The sequence below is a fragment of the Rissa tridactyla genome, chromosome 4 (genome assembly GCF_028500815.1).
Source record: "Rissa tridactyla isolate bRisTri1 chromosome 4, bRisTri1.patW.cur.20221130, whole genome shotgun sequence".
Classification (NCBI taxonomy): Eukaryota; Metazoa; Chordata; class Aves; order Charadriiformes; family Laridae; genus Rissa; species Rissa tridactyla.
The window spans coordinates 62,316,147-62,335,588 of record NC_071469.1 but is presented as its reverse complement, the minus strand read 5'-3'; the positions used below and the strand labels follow the sequence as shown (position 1 = coordinate 62,335,588).

Sequence of the window (19,442 nt, the reverse complement as noted above, 5' to 3'; positions counted from 1 at the left end):
GTAGCTGCAAGTGACGTCATTTTTACCAGCAATTAATTTGGCCTTGCAACCGCTGAAAAATCTTCAATATCACGAGCTTTGTTTCAAGATCACAAATGGAGCAAAACTGCAAATCCCAGTTGAACATCCTTCTTTGACCTGCTCTGATTCTGTCCCCTTGGTTCTTCTTAAATAATCACTGTAATGGAAGCAGAGCTGCTCTAGAGTAATAAATTATAAATGGTCCGCTTCAGCTTGCTTATTGAGACACGATTGTATGGATAATTTAATATAGTTTCCACAGATGACTATGGAACAAAGAACCAGCAGTGGTTCAAAATAACCCTTTTCTCCGTAAACTCTTGAGGGCAGCGGAAAGAAAATGCGAAAGGCTCTCCTTTTGAAGGCCAAGGCAAAGGCAATAAAACCTACGGCTGTGTGAAAAGAGCTGCTCTCTCTAGGTGGAAATGGGGGTAGCTGAAAGACCCAGACGGAGAAGTGGACGCCTGCTGCAGCATCTGAAGAGAGCAGCCTACGGAGCATCAGCAGGTAAAGTTCCCTAGGTAACATCCAGAAAGCCTGTTTGTTCCCGCATCCTGAATCTCCGAACGATGTTGTTTCTATTGATAAAACGCTGGGGTGGGGAGGAAAAGGCTGGCTGCTCACTGCAAGCCCGGGCTGCAGGCTCTTGCTGGAAACATGGAGGTTGCAAAGCTGCTGGGAAAACGTGTTTTGATACTCAGATTTTTGTAGCTTGGGGTCTAATCTGCAAGCAGAGAAGCTGAACTCAAGAGAAAAAGGACTGATGCTCAGGTGATGTGCTCCGAGACTGGAAAAAGAGGCGGGGAAAAAAGGGGGAAACCTGTAAATGTGATAGGGACAGATCTGCAAGTCAAACCTGGGATGGGTTAGGTAGTTCTGCAGGAAACGGGGCTGTGCTGCTCTGCGGGGTGTCCTGACTGAAGCTGCCCATGCGGCTGCTCTCAGCTGATCTTTGCTTTTGGTAACCGATTCTCAGTATGCTCATAGCAATGCTTTGGTTAAAATAAACCAGTGGTTTAATTCTTGGTGTAACTTCTAACTCAGTCCAGCAAAGTTTTCAGTATTACAAGGACATTACAAATCCTATTAAGCAAAGCAGAATAAGCTTTAGCCTGAACATTAGTCCAGCCACAGTGAGTTACCATATAAAGGCATAGTTCTTGAACGTACCCAGCGCTTCCACTTGATTCACGTTTCAGCACAGTATCACACCGTAGATTCAACAAACATAGATCATTTTAAACAGACAGCTATGTACAAAACTATGATACAGTGTTATTACAAAACTTGAGAAATAAAGCTCTGAATTTTTAAAACACAATACTGCACATTCCCAGTTTTAAAGCAAAAGTAACATCAATCTACACCTTCTGCAGCTTGAACACAAAGACTTCTGAGTGCAAGCGGCTGACAAAGGCATCCAGACCCAGAGATGTACTGAAGGATGAGCTGAAAATATGTCCAATAGAGCACTCTGGAAAACCTCTTTCTGGTGCTTTAATAACAGAAACTGGGGCCCTGGTTCTCCAAAACTTGATGGATGCATCTGTGCATGTGAGAAGACTACTGCAACACTACCGATGAGCTTCAACTTTATTGCACGTAAGCGTCACATAGGAACCAGACACTGTTTATATGGCCATATGTTTGCTAAAATGCATACTTTTTTAAAAAAAAAACTTTTTTTTTTTTTCCCCTGTAACCGATTTCCCTTGCTTAAAATGATTGAGAGTAAAAATACATTTGTCTGATCTGGGTCGTGGACCTGGTCGAATATAAATCATCAGTGGGCAACGAGAAGAGGGAGTAACACACTTCCACATGTGATGGTCCAGCCACTGCTTAATTTATACCCTTAATTTACTTAGGCACTGATATTTTAAAAATTTCTCTGAGGGCTAAACGCTGCAGTCCTTTCTTGGGCCACACTCAGCTGTCATTTCAAGAGGAGTTTGGCCTAAGAGCAGGTTGAAAGACTTGGCTTCCAGGATAGGGGGCGAGGGATCTGACCCTTTCACGCTGCCATGCACAGAATCGTCCCCTGTCCCCACAGGCACCCGGCACAGGCCGAGGGTGCCAAAGTCTCGGGGGGGCTCTTTGGGTCTTGCGGAGGGAAGTGAAAGGCTGTTCGATGGGAAGCGGTGTGTCCTGGTGGGGCAGAGGTGACCACAGTGGCGTTGCAGCGATGCAGAACCTGGCTCCTGGGAAGCTGGCAGCACTCCAGGGACGTGTGAGCGGTTCGCTGGGTCTCTATTATTTCTTCTGCCTTGCCATGACACCTGCAGCAGGAGGGGGAAATGCAAACTATTTGCAACTATAAAACGAAAGCCGCATGTTTTTGCATGTATATCTAATGGTTGGGGTGCTACTAGGGAAACGAGTTTCACGTTCCTCAGACAACCTAAAACCAGGTAGAGCTAAATCTTTACATACTTAATAAAAACCTCATGTTTCCAGAACTGAGCCTGATGTTCAAGAGTTTGGGCAACACTGCTTTTAAGCTGGGTGTTAGTTCAGTCCAACAACACAAGTCTTGCATCTTCCAAGCAGAATATTGGAATATGCTTCTAGATATTAACTTGCTGAACTTACTAAATCTAGTGGATTTCATGGGACTGTCAGAAAGATGGGGCAGCACCCCGTTGTTTTTAAAAGCCTAGCCCACTCCATAACCAAAGCTAATGCCATTTCTAATGACAGACATGAAGGCAAAGGCCATATAGGAAGACAAGCATTAGCCTGATGATCTCCTCGTGGTCCATTAGCAAACTGCCCACAGACAATACTTAGCCTGCAGAAAGGGAGGTGAAGCATCTGGTTCTCTAGAATTAAAGGAAAACAATAAAATAAAATAAATAACTAAAAAAAGAAGGAAAACCTTGACTCTCAAACCCGGCTGTCTCTTTGCAGGGGAAGGCTGCTGTCTCACTGTGCCACGTATATGTCATAGCTGCTGGCAGGCAGTGCTGTGTCCCCCTCCTGCCCCTTCCCTGCCTCCTCACCAGGCTGCTGTCTTTGAGCGCTGACCTATGCTCCCGGTTTGGTTTGTTCTTTTATTTTCTAGGGAATAAATCAAGCAGATTTGCGAGCAGGGAAATTGCCAAAGCCTGGCTGCGTATGGACTTGTGCTTTCAAGACTTTTGTTTCCCCTAACCTTTCCAAGTGACATAAAGACGGGAGGAGAGGAAAAAGGGAGCAGCACAAACAGATGTGAACATTTGTCTGCAGTGATTCTCTAGGGTCTAAGACAAGGGAAATCCAAAAGCACCTCCCCTGAGTCCAGGTGTTTCTACGGTCCCTCCTCTGTTCGACTGTCAGCTTTTGTTAAATGGTCCTTCTTCAAGCTCTTTTTGGATTTGGTTGGGAATGAGTTCAGATGTTACCAGGGCGCACACAAACAGTGTGACCGCCAGTGCCTTGCTTCCACAGGAAAACCAGCTAAACCATTTATTTTGGGAATACGGAGATAACGGGGGATACCATTCTTTGGGTGTAAAAGCTGACATAAGGAATATTGACAGGAATACAGAAACTGTTGCACAGCAAGTTACAGTCAAGGTGAGGCAAGAGTCAAGTAGCTGATTACAGCAGTCCTTTTACTGCTCTGAAATATTATTTCAGAGTCACAGGCTGTTCCTGGGAGGCCAGATCCTGCCCTGACTCTGCTGCTGCTACAGAAGCTCTAAAAACTGACAAGGGGATCGAGTCTTGATACCTGCAGCTGGATCTGCACAAGAAGTAAGATTCCTGCGGCTTCACTGAGACCCAGCAACTTCCAGATCCAGCAAATCAGCCAGAGAGAGGAATATTCCATACCAAAAAAGAACTGGTGCTGTGACCTGAACAGACCGCATGCGCTTGGGCCAAAAAATAAAAGGTAATCTCTCCGAACAAAGAAAAAAATAATCAGGTGGAACATCCTGGGAAAAAATATTGAATTTGTTTCGTGGGGCTGTCCCATTCTTTGATGGGGAGCACTCGGCCTGCTGAGGCTGTCACATCAAGAGGGACAGCCTTCAGCTGCATTTGGGTGAGGAACCACTGTGGCTGGGAACTAAGAGAAGGAAAGGGGGTTTTGTTTCCGCTAATCTTGTCAAGTGACGTAACGATGGGAGCAGAGGAAAATGGGAACTGCAGGTTTCAAGGTGCAGCTCGTCTCTGCGCTCCCAGCACCGAAGCACACGCGGGCAGCCGTGCCAGGCGCTGCATTGCAAGGATGCGCTGAAACGGCTGCCTGACTCGGTCACTTCGTAAAGGTACTGGTTTTCCATGCGTTCCTCTGTGTTGCTTTCCTACATCTTCTAAGGAGAATTCAAAGTGGTCTGTGTCTCTATTTTTTTCCAATACGACTTTTTTGAAGCCCGCATGCTGGAATCCCTGTGCTGAAAGCATACATAACCTGAGTTAATGCTTACCTCATGGTTTCAGCTGCCCTCCCTGTGCAGCATGACCACTGGTCCTGACATATTCCTTACCTGTGCATTGCTGCTACTGTTTTCTGCACTTGCTGTAAATCTTCCTTTGGATTTTTAAACCAACAGAGCTACTTCCCTTTTCCACTTAATGTAACCCTGCGGTACAGCACGGGAAGGGCCAAGAGGAGGGCAGGAGCAGTCAGGACTGTAACTACCCAATTTATATCTCATTTTCTCCTGCTAGCAGTGATGCTAGCATTTCCTGCATGGAAATCCCACAGAAATTCCTCTGTTATACCTCCCCGGGGGCCAGGAAGGGGCCAGGGCTCCCAGCTGGGCTCCCGGCCCTGGGCACTGGGGATGCTGGAGAATAAATACATTCCTTTCAGGAAATGCGGCAGAGAGAGATTTGACATTATTGATTCAGTTCATAAGAGATGCTCACCAGCATGGAAAGGACAATGTGTAACTATGCAATTTCAGTACAGTGGGTATCCCGATAGTTTCTTTTTCTTGCTTTTCTTTCCACTTGCTGTAAAAACAGGGAAAGTTTTGCAAATGAAAGTCTCATCCTGAAACTCCTTAAGGTTTCTTTTGAGGGGCAACTGTATGTTGCCAGCATCGGTGAAGGATGCAGGGAACTTGGTACACAATTTCACTAGAAATCGGGTTTAACTGTATTATTTTTTTTGGCGACAAAAGCCAAATGACCTACCTCACCCCCCCCTCCCTGCCCCATCCCAGAAAGCTGCATGAATACACATAAGAAGTTTGCACGGTCTGTTTGCTCCAATGGACTAGTTTGTGTGCAACTCTGGAATTGAATTTGGCTTTGAGTTGGAGCTGGTATCTTGCTTCAACTAGTACTTCTCCTTGGGTCCAGTGTTTTATTCCCTTTTCCAGATACCTACATTTAAATGGTGCTATAGCAGGTGGCTACCCACAAGCAAACCAAACATTGTTCTTCGCAGGAGGTAGGAACTGAAATTGCATTTTTACGGTTTTTGAGAAAATAATGGGATCAAAGCAAGGACTTTGTTTATCACACGAAGCTGGATTCACTTGGTTAGAAAAATGACTTCTAATTATCTGCAGGGAAAGGCGGTTTGGCTGCTGCTGACACAGAGGACAGACACATGGGCTGCGACCCTGTGTTGAGCAGAGATCAGCACTGACTCCACTCAACACAAGATCAACACCCTGGAGAGTAAAAATCAGAGTAACAAATTTATTTTACATGTATTTGTGATTAGACACAACGACAAAAAGCTTAGCTGATATGCTGAATACTGATTAGGTCTGTGAAGTCCCAATACTGTGGTTAGTTCACATAAAAATACTTTTGCAAGTTTACATACCTCATTGTGTCACACAAACTTTTTTTGTTTTATTATCTCCAGTATCAGTCTCAACCTCTGCTTTTAAACAAAAGAGAGACACTAAATGTATCTGATCATGGCAAGGCAGATGTAACAACAGGGAACTTTTTAGGATGAAAACATTGTCTAGTAGCAGAGAGGTTCCTAAGCTGCCATCCCTGGATGCCCAGGGAGCCCTGTGGCTTTTGCAGGGATCAGTTCCTTAAGCCAGAAATACTCATTTCAGATGTGAGGAAAGCATCGCCACGGCTGGGAGTGTGGGGTGCTGCCGTTGCTGCAGCTCCTCTTGCTGTCTCCTGGGAAGCAAGTTTGGGAACCACTGCTCCAGAAAACCACTTCTGTTTTGTGGCTTGTTTTTTAACTAGGGGAAAGTGGCATGTTTAGAAACAGAAATAACTACAACCCCAGGGGTATGCCGGCATTATAAGGATAAGTCCCTCTCTGGTAGATGCTCAACCCATGCTGGCTTTCTCAGCAGTGGATATTCAAACCCTCTTTTCCTTTCTCCTTCACCTTGCTTGTAAGGAAAAGCATTAAACATTGATAAAAAGAGACTTCCATCACTTTCCCGCCCATTTGTTTGACCCCAGGATCTTGAAGAAAACAGGCTTTGGACAGTATATTGCATCTTTCTAAAGGCCGACAGTATATTGAGTCTTTCTAAAGGCCAACAGACACACGTCTTCCCTATGAGGCACTTCTAATTTGGGATTGAAGTACCCACCTAAGGGTGGCATCAGCTCGGTAGAGTCTGAGGGACTTGGACGCACTTCCCAGGTTTGGGACAAGCTGTGGACTTTTGCCGTGAGGCAGAGACCTGGGTGGCTCCATGCCTTTGGCATCTGAGCTCTCTCCCGGCACGAGCTGGGCAGCCCAGTGCGAGGGACCGGTTCATCTGGCCAAACACGAGCCTTTGCACGAGCACCATCAAGGTGCTCTTTTTTTATATTGTTGGCTTTCTCCCCTCACCCTGCAGCGATGGCTTGAGGGCCTGATGTTCAGGAGCCACCTAAAGTACCCCTGGGGCAGGCTGTCAAGTCACTGCAGGCAAAGCGCTTTTGCAACAACACTTAGGAGAGGAAAAACCAAACAACCCCCGGGCAGCGCTAATGGTGCTGCCTTTATGTGTTTATAAGTAGTTGAGAGGGGGTGATCCCTGATTAAGTACCCAGTATTAACTGCTCTTAATCACTGCTCTGGAGTCTAATGGAGCTCTTGTTTGCACATAACCGTGCCTTGTAGCTGTCTTTAGCACACTTGACAGATGTGCTTATTGCCATCTTTACTGCATGTGTAATGGGCTTTTTAATTATTGATTCATCATCACCCCTTTATGAATTACTTATAAATGTCAAGAGAATGAACAATGCTTTTGTTTTTCTTTTCAAATCTCTTTCAGGTTTAAAAAAAAAAAAAAAACCAGCTTCATGAAACAGCATGGCTCTAGGGGCAGGGGGCATTGGACCTCACAGTGAGGAGGACCAGATTTACACAAATATACGGGGAAGCCTCCCCAGTTTAACTCGGTCCCCGAGGGCTATATATGAAATGGGCTACCTGAGTAGCTTTTGCTGTGTCTCTTCTTCTTCCTCCGTTTCCCAGATGGCCTCTGCTTTTCCCTGTCGGTGTGAGTTTGTCCTGGGGGGAGGGTTGCCGAACAAGAAGAGTCGGTGGCTGGCTCCTCCGAGAAGGACTTCTCTTGAGAGGTGTCCAACAGTGAGTCTGTACCAGGGTCTTCATTTTCCTTCACCATCTCTTTCGACTCTGCCCGATGAGCCTCATCGCAGGGAGCGGACTGAACGCTGCCAGGGTCGATTCTGGTCTCGCTCAGATGGGTTTCTGGCTCCTGCATCAGACTGTAGCTCTCTGAGACATCTGGGCATTCCTTCTCCTGGACTTCCGAGATGGACCCATTGACTTGGTCTATTGGAGCAGTGCCTGAACTGCTGCTCACAAACCTTATCCCCGAGCCTAAGTTAGCAGTAGAGAAGGCAATGGAGCCGCTCTTTGTGCTTGGCTGGAGGCTCACCCAGCTGTCTGCCTGCTTCATCCCGGCACCTGGCATGGGCTGACTGGCCCCATCAGCCTCCACCAAGCTTACCAAGGGGCTTTCCGTCCGTGACTCTGGTGGCAAATTTCCTCCAGCATTGTTTTTAGATAATGCCTGGTTTGAAGCCGAGGCATTTGTAACATCTCCATCTGTCTCCACTGGGGCGGTGGTTGAGAGGGGAATGCTTTCTGAGGGACGTCCGTCGTCATTTTGCTTGGTCTTATCATTGATCTGCTTTCCTGCTGCTTGTGGATCCTTAAAGCTTTTTCCTTTAAACAAAAAACACACAATCAGCCACAGCTGCAGAGTTGCACCTGGGATCAACCAAGGCGTTTCTGCCACTGGAAGAGGTTACAAGCAAGCAGCTGCCTGTGGAGGGTGCACTGACCCTACAGCAGCTATGCAGAGGCAGCACCATTTTATCCTCTCTATACCTCCCCTCCTTATACCCACTGTGGTCATCCCAGTCAGACCCCAGCTCAGCAAAGCCCCTGCTCTGTTTTCAGCAGGTGTTTGTGTGTCTTTGCTGCCAACCGGCTGATTTCCATGGAATTCCCCGGACTCACAAGGGTGCCTGAAAGCCTACAGCAGGAAGAGGGTCCTGTGAGGTCCTGAACCAGCTGGGACTGCTGTCTTGGTCTGCACGAGGACTTCAAAACTGCCCATCAGCCAGCCTAATCCTGCCCTTGCAGAGCAGGTTTAGGAGACCCACAGTGCCCAAGTCAGGCTCTATGGTAGGCCAATGTCCTTGGCCTCATTCAATGCGCACTGACACCAAGGTCGAGAGACCAAAGAAAAGCTAAACCCATGGGCTGTCTCCCAACAAGCACCTAAAGGACTTGGGTCCTTCTGCAAATAAGAGTTTTCTGATCTTTTTTTAAGGGCTTCTTTAGACTCCCAAAAGTAGACTAAGACAGGGTGCAGTGGTCTTCAAGGCAGTGACAAGCTGTGTTGCTGAGACTTGATAGCACAGAGAGGACTTGTGGAGATGACACCAGCGCCCCATCGGCATGGTTCTGTGGCTGGCCCATGGGCCATGCCTCTCAGAGGGTTGATGCCTCTCCGAGAGTTGGGGTTGTTCAGTCTGGAGAAAAGAAGCGTCCAAGGAGACCTTATAGTGGCCTACCAGTATCTTAAGGGGGCCTACAAGAAAGCTGGTGAGGGACTTTTTAGGATGTCGGGTAATGGTAGGACCAGAGGGAATGGATTAAAACTAGGGATGGGTCGATTCAGACTGGACGTTAGGAAGAAGTTCTTCACCATGAGGGTGGTGAGACACTGGAACAGGTTGCCCAGAGAGGTGGTGGAAGCCCCATCCCTGGAAGTTTTTAAGGCCAGGCTGGATGGGTCTCTGAGCAACCTGATCTAGTGGGAGTTGTCCCTGCCCATGGCAGGGGGGTTGGAACTAGATGATCTTTAAGGTCTCTTCCAACCCTAACAATTCTATGATTCTAAATGATAAGCATGGGTGCAAGGCCATGCTGCTCCAAACTGCTGGTAATTCTGGGACAGACCTGGCTGGCAACAGGGCTCTCTGCTCCTCTTCTCCGGGGCACTGGCTGCAAAGCCCGCTTAAATAAAATGCCCCAAATGCAAACGCTGAGGCTTCTTGCTTGTGTGCTTGGCTCAGGCTGAGAGGCAGATGGGAATGAACAGCTGCAGGTAGAGTCAGGTCCGTGTCCTTACCAGACTGGCTGTCCTCTGGATTCTCCGCAGGCAAGGTTTTAGGAATTGCATCCGACTCATGTCTGTTCTTTGTCTTTCTCAGCGTGAACCCTTTCCTTATGTCGGCCAGCAGCGCATCGATGACGCACACCTCCTCCTGCTTCACCACCCCCTTCTTAACTGGGATAGAGAGAGATGGGTGTTAAATCTGCCCATGAGATGAGGCAGAAGGAGACTTTGTGGTGGTGCTGGTGCTTGGGGTGGGTGCCACTGTCCCAGTACAAGCAACCACTGGGCAAAAGCAAGGCACCGATGCCAGGCCTGGGAGCAGCTCATGCTCCGTGCCCCCGCAGCAGCGTGTCCTGGCTGAAGTCAAAGGGTTTACCCTAATGCTTGGGTGCTACAGGCTGGCACCAGTGGCACCAGCTCTCCCTAGACTTGTGCCTGGTTGCACTATGACCTTGAAACGCCTCCTGTTTGCTGTGCGTGTTAGTGGGGGCTTTTTTATTGGGGGGTGGAGGGCAGGGAAAGAGGGGAAATAATAATTTTTTTTTCCTCTCAGTTTCTTCCAATTGTACTTTTCAGTTGTGCCTTTCATTTTCATCCAGAGAAAGGCAGATTTAAATTATCTGCAAAATTTTTGGGATGTCAGTAGTCTGTGTCAAAGAAAGACTATTCGAATGTATATGGGGATTTTGGAGGGGGGGAAAAGTCAAATGTTTCTTGTTAGATTTGGGATTCAAAAGTTATGTTTAGAAACTGAAAAAGTTAGCTGAAATGTTTCAGTTTGATTTTTTTTTTCCCTCTGCTGTTCAGTCAGAAAACCTAAAATTAACTTCTCTGCCCAGCTGCAACTGTGAAAAGTCAGTTCTAAGCTATGGCTGTAAGACACCTAAAAGCCTTTAGTCAGCCAGCACCTGGAAACCCACAAAATAAATTACCATTATGGTCCATTAAAGCAGGACCAGCAAAGAGCTCCTACCAGCTCCGTCTCTTTTTTGAAGCCCTTTCAGATACTCACTGACTTTTCCATTTTCTCCCTTCTGTCTCTTCCCCTCTTCCTCTTCCAGCTGTTTCTTCCTCTTCTCTGCTTTGGCAGCTTGCTCCTTTCTGTCCTTGTTTTCCTGCAGTGAGGTAACAGGGATATGAGAAAGTTGGACAGGAGTCTGCCAGAAAAGCCAATGAAGAGAAAGAAGACCTGCAAATAGTTGCAAAGGAGAAGAGAAATTCTGGCCTTATCCTGTGCAGTAAATAAAATGGGAAAGGGGAATAAGGGCTGTGTCGCCAAGAGGGTGAGAGGGAGACCGCTGGCTTGGCCAGGGTTCTGCCACATCCCAGTAGGAGGTGGCGGTGGTGATCTGCCTAACACCGTTACCTACCAGTGTGCAGATCTTCTGCCTGACTTTTAGCTGAGGTAAAAGTAGAAGGTACTGAAGCCACAATTTCCTCCAAACTGGTTCCTCCAAGCACATCCCCTTTCTGAGTCTGTTTGCTCAGGTTGGAGCAAAGGGTTAAGTTTTATAAGCCCGTTCCTCTGAAGCTTACATACTTGACTCCAAAGCATCTTTGTGACTCTGCAGCTGAAGCTGCACCAAAATCACACATCACCAGGGTCTGGACCAGGCCAGGAGCACCAGCACTGTATGAGGATGCAGTGGAGCTGGGATCAGACACTCCTTCCCCAGGTGACCTCATCCCAAGTGCTCAGAGGAGGAGGTGGTAACCAGCACCTTCCCCCCACCAGATTTGGGTGCCTGTCCCACCCCTGGCTGTCAGAGCAGAAGCATGCACCAGTTCTAGGGCTGCTCAGCATCATGTGCACAGATGCCAACCTTCAGGGCTCGGATGAAGAGATCTCTGAAGGTCTTCATGGTGCTAAATATGTCCTCTAAGGACAACTTGCTTGGGTCTTCACAGAGATAATTTGCAAGTTCTTCTCTCTTCCTTTCAATGTTTTCAAATTCTTCTTCCAGCTTTCTGGAGGCATCAATGCTATCCTGAAATGCATTTAATATACACGGTTAAACAGAGGACAATGAGTGAAGTGCACTTAAAGAAAAAAGGATGTCAATGTAAGAGCTTGGAGCAGGATTCTGGGCCCTGGCTTTTAACTGCAGCAGAGCTTACAAGGTGGCAAGAAACTAAGATCTGCAGATGACCTTTGCTCCTGGTGACTGTGCTGTGCCAGTTTACCAGTAGCTTGAGCAAAACATAGAATCACAGAATGGTTCGGGTTGGAAGGAATCTTAAAGATCATCTAGTTCCAACCCCCCTGCCATGGGCAGGGACAACTCCCACTAGACCGGGTTGCTCAGAGCCCCATCCAGCCTGGCCTTGAACACCTCCAGAGGTGGGGCTGCTTTTTTGGAGCCCTTCTTGGGGGTGGGTGCCGATTTGGCGGGTTTGGGCATGGCGCTGTGGGGCCGGTTCAACTACATGGGACGGAATGGAGTGGAGCTCCAGTGGAAAGCTCAATGCAAAGCTTAATCCCAAGCAATGGGCTTTACTCTGGTGATCCACACAGAGGCTGAACATCTTCACTCAAAGTGAGTCCACACAACAGAGTGAAGAGAGCAGCTGGGGCAGGGGCCTTAAGAAATGGCCTCACCAAAGGCATCTAGGTTTGGGGTGGAGCTGGCAAATAAACACCAATGGGTTGTATGGCATCACAGCCTATTTGCAAATCTGAGAGCATGTCCTGCGGCAATATTTTCCACCCTCTCATGAGCGTCCGCACTGAGGACTGCCTTTGTGTGTGTAATGTGGAAGATATAAGGGAGCTTGATTACTGACCTGGATAGGTTTCTCGTATTGTTGTTTCACATTGTCATTTGATGATAAGACTTTTTTCTGAAGCTCCAGCAACTTCTTTAAATTGGTACTGGACTCCGTGCGTATAATATCAAGATTAATTCTGAAATCACAAAGAACCCCCCCATTAGTTGATACTCCAGCATCCTGCGCTGACCAAAGAGAGGACAAGTCTGAGCTGGCAGTGTCACTGTCCCTCTGCTTCCCACCACTTCACTGAACTGAAACTTGAACTCTGAGCTCTCTATACAGTCCGAGCTCATGAAAAACAGCCTCTCTCCACAGCACTTATGAAAAAGCTGACAAGTCTACCTACAACTTTGTCTACTGAGTAGATGAATGCCCCCACAAAAGTCCACCCATTCAAAAGGCAGTTCTCCACCCTCAGAGCTCAGCATTAGCTCACTTCCCCTGGTTGAAGGCACCTCAGAAACGCTTCTGGGTAGCTGGCCTTCAGAAGCTTTTGCTACCACAAAGGCAGTGCAGATTTTGAAATATCTTGGGAGGCAGCATTAACTGAACACTCTGCAAATTTCAGCCCTAAGTGTTGCCAGCTGTAGTGGAACTATTATATATTAAAGGGGTTTCAACATTCATCAACCAAATCTTTCAGTTAAAACTAAAACATCTTGTTGATGTGCTCTACCAGCTGTGTGTGTCCTAATTTCTGGTACATTGTTCATGTGTATAGGATTTATTTTTGTTTGTAATCTGAAGGAAGTGACACATGATTTTACCCTGCTGCTTTTGAAACATATTCAAGATCCTTTGGCAGTTCCAGTAGGTCCGTGTGGCTGTTTTCTACTTCCTAAAGCAGAAGAGAGAAAGAAGTGTTATTTTCTGTGTGGCAGGACCTGAGAGGAAGCTGAGGGGAAGAGATATGGGCAGACATGCCCGGGGAAGGACAACTACGCTGTGTCCTGCTGCTGCTCCCACTCTGCAGTTTGCTTTGCCTTGCAGAGCCGAGCCACATTCAAAACAGGACAGCACATTCAGAGAGGAAAGGCATTGCTTCTGGGCTACAAAAACATACAAGGGGGCTGAATGTTGAGAAATACTCATAGTTCAAAGCAAAGCTGACCTGCTGCTGAGCTCTTCTTCTACCCTCTTCTGAGACACATACTCTTGACTATGGGAGGAGGCCAAGACTGTGGTTTGATGCAGTCTGGTACTTCCTACGGTCCCAGGAGGGTATCAAAAGGGCTTGAATCTTATTTGCATGATTTACTTTTATGGCAGAAGCTACTGCCAGCTAAATCAGGGCTTGAACACGCATAACTGGAATGGAGGGACCTTGGTGAATGGCGGTGGCAGAGCAGAGAAGGGAGAAAAGAGAAAAAAACCCAGCAATGCAGGGAATTAGAAAGCTATGGGGGTTGGAGGGGAGCATGAAAAGCTCAAGCATAGTCTGGTGGAAAAGTAAGAGACCATGGAAAGGCAGAAGGGCTGAATGGGTACAGGCCAGCCAGGATAGATTTGGTAGCCATGTGCTGTGTGGGCCGCAGATGATGATGTGCAGATTGCACCAATATGAAGAAGGAAGTTCAGCCACTGCAGGGAAAGATGCTGGAGCAAAGCAGAACAGGTCTTAGAATAAAGAGCTCCCTGAGTAGTCCCCACAAACAGCCTCCACCAGCCTAAGTGAATCAAGCGCTCCCAACTTGTGACACTCTGCAGTTAGACAGGGAGGATACGGATAAGAGTGTGTGCCATTAGCTGTAAGTAGAGTAGGAGAAATGGTTCATCTGTGATAAAGTCCTCCTCCTTCCCTATCTCCCAGGACTTGGCAGTGGTACCTCCAGAATATGGTGAAGCAGCGTAATGCGGGTTTGGTTTGCTTTGGTTTCTGTTAGTTTGAGTAAAGTGCTGATTTTAAACCCATCGGCGTTGCCCGTGTGACTTCCCTACAAGACAGAAAAAAAGCAGATGTAACTCCCATGTCCACCCAAATTACAGCCCTAAAGAAGATCATCCACATACTGTAATGGTGGGAGGACAAGGCAGAAGGAGTCCTTACATAGTTCAGAAAGTTTCCAACTTTGAGAATCAGTTGACAAAAGAGCGGCAGGCGATGACTGTTCAGAAGATCTGAAAAACAGAAAGGACTTTTAAACAAAAGCCTCTGTTACACCACATTTCTTAAACTGCATTGAAATTGGGCTTATGAATTCCACCAAACCAAATCTGATTTTTCAGCTTTGCAGCCCAATGGCCCAACCTGCAGAGAAACTGATTCTGTATAGATCCAATTCCTTACGTTGGGCTTAATAGAAGTTTTTTTGACTTACGTTTCTTTCTTTACATCTGGTCTCTCATTCCTAATGGAAAATAACCCAGAGTTGCACCCTTCTCACTAACAGCCATCAGCTTGCTGCCTTCCTTGGAAGTACCTCGAATTACCCTGGTGTGGGCGAGGGTAACGGGGCTGTAATTTTAATCTTGCAGACTCCGTTCAGCTGTGTAGTGAAGCCAGTTCTGACAGCCCTGCGATTATCTGCCAGCTGCTAAATCCAGACACGCTCACCCTGTTCTTGGTCTCGCATGGTGGAGGTGATTATCAGGGCATGAAGGGTACAGTCCCTGTCCTTGCTCTGACGACAGGGTGCTGCAGTGGTGTGCTTTCTGAAGCGCTCAGCTTTGAGGCAAGAACAGCTCCAAAAGGAGAAGAGGGCTGCTGGGAAGACACTTCTGGGGGGAAGCTTCAGTTTGTCCCAGCGGGCAGCTGTAATTCCAGATGGAGAACCCCCCAGCAGGAGTTGGGGCTCTTTAGGACAGGCGGCACTTGACAGTGCCAAGACGAGCATCCTGCTCTCAGCGGAGTGGGACCTGAGGTTTCTGCCACAGGAAGCCGAAACCTACTGCATGATCTCTCCATGTACTCACAAAATTGGAGCATCACAACATTTATAGCCCAAAATAAGAAACTTTTTCTCCTGGTTCCATTTGTAGGCAGGGAAAAACTAAAGCTTCACTACTTTCTGGGCAAAGTTTGGGGCGTGCTTTTCTGGCAGCAAACTGCTTTGCAAAGGTCTTAACGTGGCAAATACTGCTGGATGAATTAGCTGTACACAGGGCCAGCTCTGCTGTCTTTATTCAGCTCCTTTCAAAGGGCTGACAAGCTTCCGGTGCTTCACTGTTCAAAGTGTTTCAGAGGAATACAGCTGCTGCAGAAAAAGAGGCACGAGGGTGAGGGAAAATGATCTCTGGTCCTATTATGGGCTCCGACCATCAGTGGAGATACCTAGAGCTGCATCCCGTATTCTGCAGTGAACCAGTGAACGAACCGCAGGGGAGTTTTTTCGGGGGACTGGATAGACTCATTGTAGAGCTCCAGGGGAGTTGTTTGGGGTTTACAGCTTCCTGACATAAATAAGATCCAGAAATAAGGTCAGGTCATTTACCTTCGCAGGCTCTCTGGATGGTTTCAGCTTTCGGCTGAATCATGTCCAGCACAACGGTGGTCTCTTCACAGATCAGCATACATTCAATGCGCAGCTGGTAGCTAAGGACAGAGATTGATTCAAAGCTTAAGGGCACTGCGATCTTGGCCCTCTTCCCACATCACCGGTAAGTCTGGCAACCCCACAACACAGCTGTCAACCCCATCCACATCAAACCAACGTCTGTGGCTTGTGGAGGGAGATGAGGGGCTGCCACTTGCCTTGGGGACCAGGAGGGATGTAGTTTCTGCTGACACGGTGTGATTAGGAAAAACAAGACTGACCACTGTGTGAGATATGGGTTCCATCTTCTTGGCACTGCATTTAGCACTGCCTTTCAGTGAGTTACGGGGCCTCCTTGGGCAGGTCTGACCCAGGGTCTGGGCCAGCTTCTGCCACTTCAGAGGGAGCGGAGGTTCTGGAGCAGCAGGAGCCACAACAGCCCTTCACCTAAGGGTAACAGGCAACGGGAAGCCTTTAAGGTGGAAGGGGAGATGCACTAGCTATATCCATCGGTATCTGTCTGTGAGGCTTCTATAAGGAACTTGAACTTCTCAGAGGTAAACCCGGAAAGAGATTGGGCTGAAGTTCATGAACAACACCCGTACCTGGGAATCTGAAGGAGGAGAAGATAAAACTGATCTGCATTTGCTAGCTTTGATTTCTCTTCTTTGAAGGCCTTCAGGTTTTCTATCTAAAGAGAAATAAAGAATCAAGACTGCAGGACTACACTGTGTGTTCAACTCTGTGAACTAAGGGTACCATTTTTCCTCCTGACCTCATGCTTTTCAGGCAGCAGCTTCAGCAACTGCTTCAGAACCTCAACGTCGAACTTGGCCCGGTCCCCATTCTGGACCATGGCAGCCACCTCTTCGTTGGAGCTGCAGGGAGGAGGAGCAGAGTCAGCCATCACCCAAAGCCCCCTCTTCCACAATCACATGCTACTGAGACATGTACCTGTGCAAGCGCTCCGTGCTTTCCCTAGTGAGAGCAACGATAATCCAAAAGGAAAGATATGTCCCCGGAACTGGGACCTGGATCCCTGCTATGCCTCAAATTTAGTTTCTGGCCCTGGACAAATGACTGAAGGCCAAAGATCAATCTTGCAACTCAGATGACACTCTCTGGGCATTTGATTACCTTAAAAAAAATATTTAATTCTTAAATTTTCCATTGGCCCTGTTCTGAGGAGGGGTTCGACCTCCAGAGGTGTCTCACGGCCTAAGTCACCCTAAGAGTCTGTGCCACAACTTCATCTGTAACATGGAGATGTAACGCCTTTTCCATCTTACAGGGATGTTGTAGGTAAAAATACAATTAAACACCTAAACTCGGTATTTTAAAGACAGCATAGGACAAACTGGGAAACGTTCAGATGTTTCGGTTACACAGACCACCAAAGCAGATTAGCTAGAATAGATTTCATGAGGACCTTCCAGACACTACACAAAACCTGCTCAAAGTTTTGTCAACTGTCACGAAAATTGGCCATATCTTACCATTTAAATTGCTTCAAAAATATGTTCAAATTGAGACTTTTCTTGGAGTCCAAAAATGTGATCTTCATTAAAGAAAAAGAAGATATCTCGTATTAGATGAGCTGTCTGCAGTGATCTTTATTCGAAAGAATAAGAGGGACCTCCTCACCTCCTTCGGTTCTGCCTTCACTGGTGCGGCTGTTTTCTCCTTGGGGGTTGGTTGTGGAAAGCAAAACAGCTGCTCTATGCTTGTGTAATTGGGCTCTATAGTTTCCTCGCTGCTGCTGCTCACTGAAGCCCACATTGAGTGACTTTCTGAAAAAAGACAAGGTGTTCAGCCTGGCTACAGGGACAGCTGAAAGCTCCTGGCTTTTGGGGCAAGGTGAGCTGCTAGAAGGGAAACTTCTCAGAAGATGAATGAAATAAGAAGAGGCATATGTGTCCTGAACAAATGCTAATTATTTGGGAGGGACAAGTCCCACAGGCAGGATCCAAAGAGCCTGAAAGGTAATTAAACCTGGTGCTTTACCCCAAGATGAGCTGGTAAGGGGATGCAGCACTGGGCACAGAGAGGCTGTCCAGCCCCATCCCTCCCTATACAACTGCATTCTCCTCCACGGTAGGCAAAGCCGGTCAGCATGAGAAGGGGCTCAGCCATTTCTTTCCTAGTCCCATGGCTGATGTTATTTTCGCTTCCTTGCATGCTAGCTGAGGGATCGGCCACAACCTGGCTATCTTCTGACTGTGACCTTCCTCTCTTTTTCATTTTATAATCAAGCCTCCTTGTATAATGCTGGCTACAGGAGTGCTTGAATGAGTTCCCACTGCACTTTCTTAAACATCTTTTTCTTAAAAAAAGCCAACACCCAAACACGCCTGTAGAAGTCTCTACAGAAATAATCCCAACAATTAACTGCTCCTGTGATTGAAAACACGCCTTATTTAGACATCACCTACGCCGGCCTCCATGCAGTGGATGCCTTGCTTGTCTAGGACAAAGCTGACGTTGCCTGTCCTGGCCTCTTCTCACATATCATGCTTCTCTTTGGATCCACTAGGACAGGGAAATGGAACCCAAAAATCAAGAGACAAGTCAATTATTCTCATGGGTTTCCAATTCTTTCAATGTCCTCCTTGAACTGTGATGTGATCCTTACCTGCACTCTTTAATATACTTTAATATGACTTCAATATACCCAGATGCAAGTATAGATGAACTGGGGAATTAAAGTCTGGGGCACCCAGATCAGAACCTGTTGAGAACTCAAGTCTAAGGCATGTCACGGTGGATTAGGGAAATATTCCCATCCCTCCCCCTTCTTTTAATTTCAAAGTATTTTAGTTATAAACAAGCTATTCCAAACTACTGATTTAGCTGGAATTAAATATTATATTATATTATATTATATTATATTATATTATATTATATTATATTAATTAGTAGTTTCATGCCACTTTTATTTATTTAAGCTCTGAAGGTCAGAGGTAATGGAAATCAGGGAAGTTCTGTATCTAAAGGCAATCGACCGCATTTGATAAACTCAAAGATAGTGTCACCCCTAAAGCAGCGGTGACTCTATGACAGAAGCACCCACCTCTCACCACGTTGGAGGGCAGCTTCTGCCAGTTCAGCTTCTTCATTCTCAGTGTTGGCGTCTTCACTGTCTTGGGGGGAGGCCTGCCCGAGCCAAGAGGGCAGCTGAACTGGGAGGCCACCACGGCTTCTATATGATCTCCTGCCGTGCCAGGCATTAGAGGGGGAGGGGGAGGGATGCCACCCATACCAGGCAATGGGGGTGGAGGGGGAGGGATGCCCCCCATGCCAGGCAATGGGGGTGGGGGTGGAGGGATGCCACCCATGCCAGGCAATGGGGGTGGAGGGGGTGGGATGCCACCCATGCCAGGCAACGGGGGGGGGAGGGGGAGGGATACCCACCATGCTGGGCAACAGGGGTGGAGGGGGAGGGATGCCCCCCATGCCAGGCAATGGGGGTGGGGGTGGAGGGACGCCAAGGAGTGGAGGGGCTGGAGGTGCATTCATCATGGGGGATGTGGACGTGGGGGTCACCGCTGCTGTGCCAGAGGGTGGGGGTGGAGGTGGTGGAGGCGGGGGTGCTGGGGCAGGAGCAGTGTTGGGTGGAGGGTTAGATGTCTCTGGCGAAGCAGAGCAGGCTGTGAGCTGG

General features: G+C 47.6%; 1 protein-coding gene across 2 annotated transcripts; it reads right to left on the bottom strand.

Annotated features, from left to right (window-relative positions):
- Window positions 1–1,014: 1,014 nt before the first annotated feature.
- Window positions 1,015–19,442, bottom strand: LOC128908903 (inverted formin-2-like). Of its 2 annotated transcripts, XM_054199889.1 has the most exons (16): window positions 18,855–19,442; window positions 17,429–17,574; window positions 17,281–17,342; window positions 16,560–16,662; window positions 16,390–16,475; window positions 15,743–15,843; window positions 14,359–14,429; window positions 14,138–14,245; window positions 13,079–13,149; window positions 12,324–12,444; window positions 11,363–11,527; window positions 10,552–10,654; window positions 9,552–9,710; window positions 7,373–8,134; window positions 5,795–5,854; window positions 1,015–2,300 (listed from the first exon to the last, which is right to left on the bottom strand). In XM_054199889.1, exons 1-15 carry the CDS (start codon window positions 19,294–19,296, stop codon window positions 5,796–5,798), a joined length of 2,559 nt encoding a protein of 852 aa, XP_054055864.1. In that variant the 5' UTR covers window positions 19,297–19,442; the 3' UTR covers window positions 1,015–2,300; window position 5,795. The 2 variants fall into 2 exon arrangements, with proteins under 2 accessions (XP_054055864.1, XP_054055866.1); XM_054199891.1 differs by lacking the exons at window positions 16,390–16,475; window positions 16,560–16,662.